The sequence below is a fragment of the Pithys albifrons genome, chromosome 8, assembly GCF_047495875.1.
Source record: "Pithys albifrons albifrons isolate INPA30051 chromosome 8, PitAlb_v1, whole genome shotgun sequence".
In the NCBI taxonomy this organism is placed as follows: Eukaryota; Metazoa; Chordata; class Aves; order Passeriformes; family Thamnophilidae; genus Pithys; species Pithys albifrons.
Window position 1 is genome coordinate 5875614 of NC_092465.1, and position 4305 is coordinate 5879918.

The window sequence follows — 4305 nt, forward strand, 5'->3', positions numbered from 1 at the left end:
TCACACAAAGGGGTGTCAAGCATTGAAACGGGCTGTTCAAGGAGGTGGTGGAGTCACCACCCCAGGAGGTGTTCAGAAATGATTGTAGTGGCACGTAGTGCCATGGTCAAGTTGACAAGGTTGGACTCGATGATTTGAGGTCTTTGCCAGCCTAAATGATTCCGTGATTCTGTGATATACATAAATACATCCACACGCACGGCTGGAAGAGCGCACGGGGGGCACGGAATGAGTAAAAACCACAAAGGTTTGTATACCCTGCTCGGAGACAAGGGTCGGTCACAACGCTGGATGGAGGAGCCGCCCCATCAAGACGAGTGTCCCGAGTCCGGCACAGACCCGCAGCACCCCGGGGCCCCCGGCAGCGGGAGGCGGAGGAGCGGGGGGTTTCTGTGCTGAGCCCGGGGCCGCGACAGGTGCGGCGGCGGCCCCCGGCCGGGAGCAGCAGCCAAGAGCGGCCGGCGGGACACGGGGCGAGCAGGGGCGATGCGGCACCTGCCGCGCATAAAAGTGATGGAGCGGCGGCGGGGCGGCGGCGGGCGCGATGCGGGCCGGCGGGGGCGCGGCGGGCGCGGGGCAGCCGCGGGGGGCGGCGGGCGCGATGCGGCGGCGGCGGGCGCGGGGCGGCGGCGGGGGACGGCGGGCGGCGGCGAACGCGCGGGAGCGGGACCGCACTCACAGCGTCAACACGGCCTTCGGCGCCCTCCGCAGGCTCATCCCTACCCGGCCCGCCGACCGCCGCCTCTCCAAGGTGGAGACGCTGCGCCTGGCGTCCAGCTACATCTCGCACCTGGCCAACGTGCTGCTGCTGCAGCAGCGCCAGCACGACGAGGCGGCTGGGGGGGAACAGCCCTGCCCGCAGCCCCCGCAGCGCTGTCCGCAGCCCCCGCAGCACACTGAGCCCCCGCAACCCTGCTCGCCACCGGGCACCTCCGCGCCGCGGCCCATCTGCACCTTCTGCCTCAGCGAGCAGCGGCAGCGGGTAAGGGCTGGCTCCTGATCGCCTCTCTTGGACTGTTTTGCAGAGTTATCAGTATCCCCTGAAAGTTTGGGGTTGACCCAACAGAAGGGGTCAGTGGCGCCCTCGGTGCATCCTAACCTGTGCTTTTATCCCTCGTACAGCACCGAGAAGGAGAGAAACCACCAACTGGTCCAGCTGTAAGCGGGCACTGAACCGGCCGATGTTCTCACCCCTATCCTGCACTGACTGTACCACTGCTCTGGGTAACCTCGCCCCACTCATGCTGCATGTTTACATTTAAATAGCAGAGTCCTAAACGAGTTACTTTTCAAACCTATGCACTTTGTTTCACGTTGTGAGAGGTTTGTTCAGGGTGTTTTGTAAAATGAAATTGATCGCTGCTGGGATGGTTGCACCTGGTGCAGCAACTATTTTAGCTCAAGAAATGTTAAACCTAAGCAGCCAAGCCCTGATCCCAGTGACTCCTAAACCTGTGTCGCATGATGAAACTTGAACTTTCAAACACACAGTGTCCCCCATCAGGGGAAGCTGTCATGGACACGCTGTGCTGGACGCCTCCAGCCCAGCCTGGGCAGCACGCAGCAGCCTCCCACTCCTCCAGCTGCACACCAGTTCTTGGGGAGGGGGGCTGATACCGACAGCTGACATGCTGGAGAGGTGTCAACGATGCTGGAAGATTATTTTAAGGTGTTCACAGAAAGTCGGAAAACTTCCAGTGAAAGCACCACCATTGGCTGAGTGCACAGGCACGGCAGCACTTCGGCACGGGACACAGCCAGGACAGGAGAGGAAAGTGAAGTGCAGTGTAAGCGATGCTCTTTTCTTATTAACAGTGCGAGTCGTGCCAGTCCTTTAAATAGCATGGGATATTCCTAAATGTGTCTGGAAAGCACAGAGTAGGGAGGGTTTCCCAAGGGCTTTTACCCAGCACCCAGGTCATTCCTAATTTGAGCCTGTACCTCACCGAGGTCATTTATCTGCCTTCAGTTTATTAACTTGTGTATTTATTTTCAGAAGTAACTCTAAATAGCAAATAAGCATGTTACTTTTTCAGTTTTGAACATTAGTGAAACACCAGTAAGGCAGCATTTTAAAAAATATATATAGTTTAATTTTGCAATGTTTTTATAGCTATTTATAATATGCTTAATTGGTCTTCACTTGCTACTTTGGGAGACACTCTGTATTCTTTAAAAGCTTGGTTACTGTACCACTCTGAGAAGTGTTGCAAACAATACTTGTCCCCTTTTTTCTGCCCCCATCCCATCTTTTCAGTGCTCCTGACCAGCCTTGCTTTAGCCAGACGTGAGGGCTGAAGTAGCAGCACTGTGTTCACTTTATTTTCTGTGTAGAATTTTCTCTTCTTCCCCTACATAAGTACAAAGCAAATTCTAGTATATACCATAAAGAACGTGGCAAGAGCAGGATCTTGGTATGTTGCTCATACAACTTCATATTTTTGGTTTCCCTTCCCTCCCCAACACACATGGATCACCTTTCCTTTGGCATGATGAGAAAAAACCTGCTGTACCTACAGAACCTGGAATAAACCTCTCCTTTGAATCCTAATAAAGAAAACTATGAAGCAAAGTCCCAGCAATTCCACCTAACATCACTCTAGTCAGTTATTAAAAGATACAAACCTGTATTTTCCTGGATTGAGAAGAGACTTTTGGATTTAGAAGGTTTCTATCATTAATCTTTTTTTAATAAGGAACTTTAAATTGCTGCCAGATTATAATCTTTGTTTTGCTTTGGCATTGATTCATGAAGCTGGAAGTCTTTACCAGCTTTGTACAAAGTGCTTTTTAATTTTGGTGTTCTGTCAGCCTGTGGGTGTGGGTATATATTTCTACAAAGACATCTCCTTGGCTTTTTTTTATATTATTATTTTTTTAAAAATTAACTTTTAAAAAGGTATTTTCTCTATAATTAAAGCTGATCTTACAATTAGGCCCTACGGTCTTATGAACACATTAAATCAAAGTATCTGACCTCTTTACTGACAAGTACTAATTTATTCATTTAGCTGTATCTTTCTGTATGATACCCTAAAATGGCAAAACATAATGCAGCTTGCAAAAATTTAAGGAAAATTTTGCTTTGAGTATGCTCTGAATTTTGAAATTTGCAAGAAAGACAATAAAAGTATTTGTTTCAGGTTTTAAAAATGTTGTGATTTTATTATAGTTTTAAGGGTTTTGTGTATTTCTTCGGAAATGAAGGATATTTTGATTTAATAGGATATCTGTATTTATTAAAGGAAATGAGTATAATAAAGTTAGGTTCACTTTTGCACTGAAGTATTAGCTGAAAACTCATGACATGAAATTCTCATGAATAATTTGTACAATCCTAAAGGAACTCGGTGTTCTCACTTTAAATGGGATTTGATCTCCCTGATTTTATGTAGGGTTTATCCAAAATGCTTTTCAATGCCAAAAGCAGGAGCAGGCCCTTACACCTTGGCCTTCTCTAATGTGGCTCAGTGTAGCATTAAATTCTTTTCTCTTTACTCAGGATAAACTGTTGAATTCAACTGGGTTTGAAGATTTTCTCAGGGTTTCAATTACTAAATAATATAGCAATTCAGTAACACTGATTGATCATGTCAGAAATTAGACCTCAGAGCATTGTGGCCCTAATATTCATGGCATAGACAGATAATATCTATCCCAAACAATTATAACAGTGATTTCTCTGAGGAACATTTATATATATGTAATACTATGTATTTAAATGGGGACAAGTAGGGACAGATACTTAACTTTGCCGAAATTTATTTATAATGTAAAACTTCTCTACCCCCAGGAGCAACAAAAAGATACAGGATTGAGCTGTTACTCTGTAATGGGTTTTCTATAAACTGAGAGAAAAAGAATTTAATTTCTGGAGACACAGATGAATTGAGGGCTCAGATTGCACATATAAAGAGCTCATCATCATTAGGTACTTTATTGAATTTTTGCTGTATGAGTTTGTGTGTCTTATCAGTTCCAATTCTTTAATCATGGCACAGCATTATTCATGGCATGCACAAATATATAGGTCAAAATTCTGAAGGTGTCTAAGAGCAAGTACCTTACTTGGTGAGGCATTGAAATGAAGTGAGTTTTTCCAGAGGTGCTGAACAGCCTCTTGTTCTGCTGCAGACATTGGGGGTTTGACTCATTCTGTTCTGTATGTATGAACAGAGGCATGTGCAATGCCAATCCCATCTTTGTTTTCCTGTAAACAGTTGCCTATTCAATTTACATGATGCATGAATAAAGCAGAAGCAGTGAGATACACACCATTTGCTCTCAGATCCTATTAAATGATTG

At 46.3% G+C, this 4305-nt stretch overlaps 1 protein-coding gene across 1 annotated transcript; it reads left to right on the forward strand.

The window, feature by feature from the left end:
- Nucleotides 1-544: 544 nt before the first annotated feature.
- Nucleotides 545-1173, forward strand: LOC139675230 (basic helix-loop-helix transcription factor scleraxis-like). Its single transcript, XM_071562584.1, has 2 exons — nt 545-982; nt 1123-1173. Exons 1-2 carry the CDS (start codon nt 545-547, stop codon nt 1171-1173), a joined length of 489 nt encoding a protein of 162 aa, XP_071418685.1.
- The last annotated feature ends 3132 nt before the right edge of the window (nt 1174-4305 follow it).

Coding starts and splice junctions, on each gene's coding strand:
- LOC139675230 (XM_071562584.1), top strand. CDS start 545: ATGCGGGCCGGCGGGGGCGCGGCGGGCGCGGGGCAGCCGCGGGGGGCG. Junction 983..1,122: donor TCAGCGAGCAGCGGCAGCGG/GTAAGGGCTGGC, acceptor TCCCTCGTACAG/CACCGAGAAGGAGAGAAACC.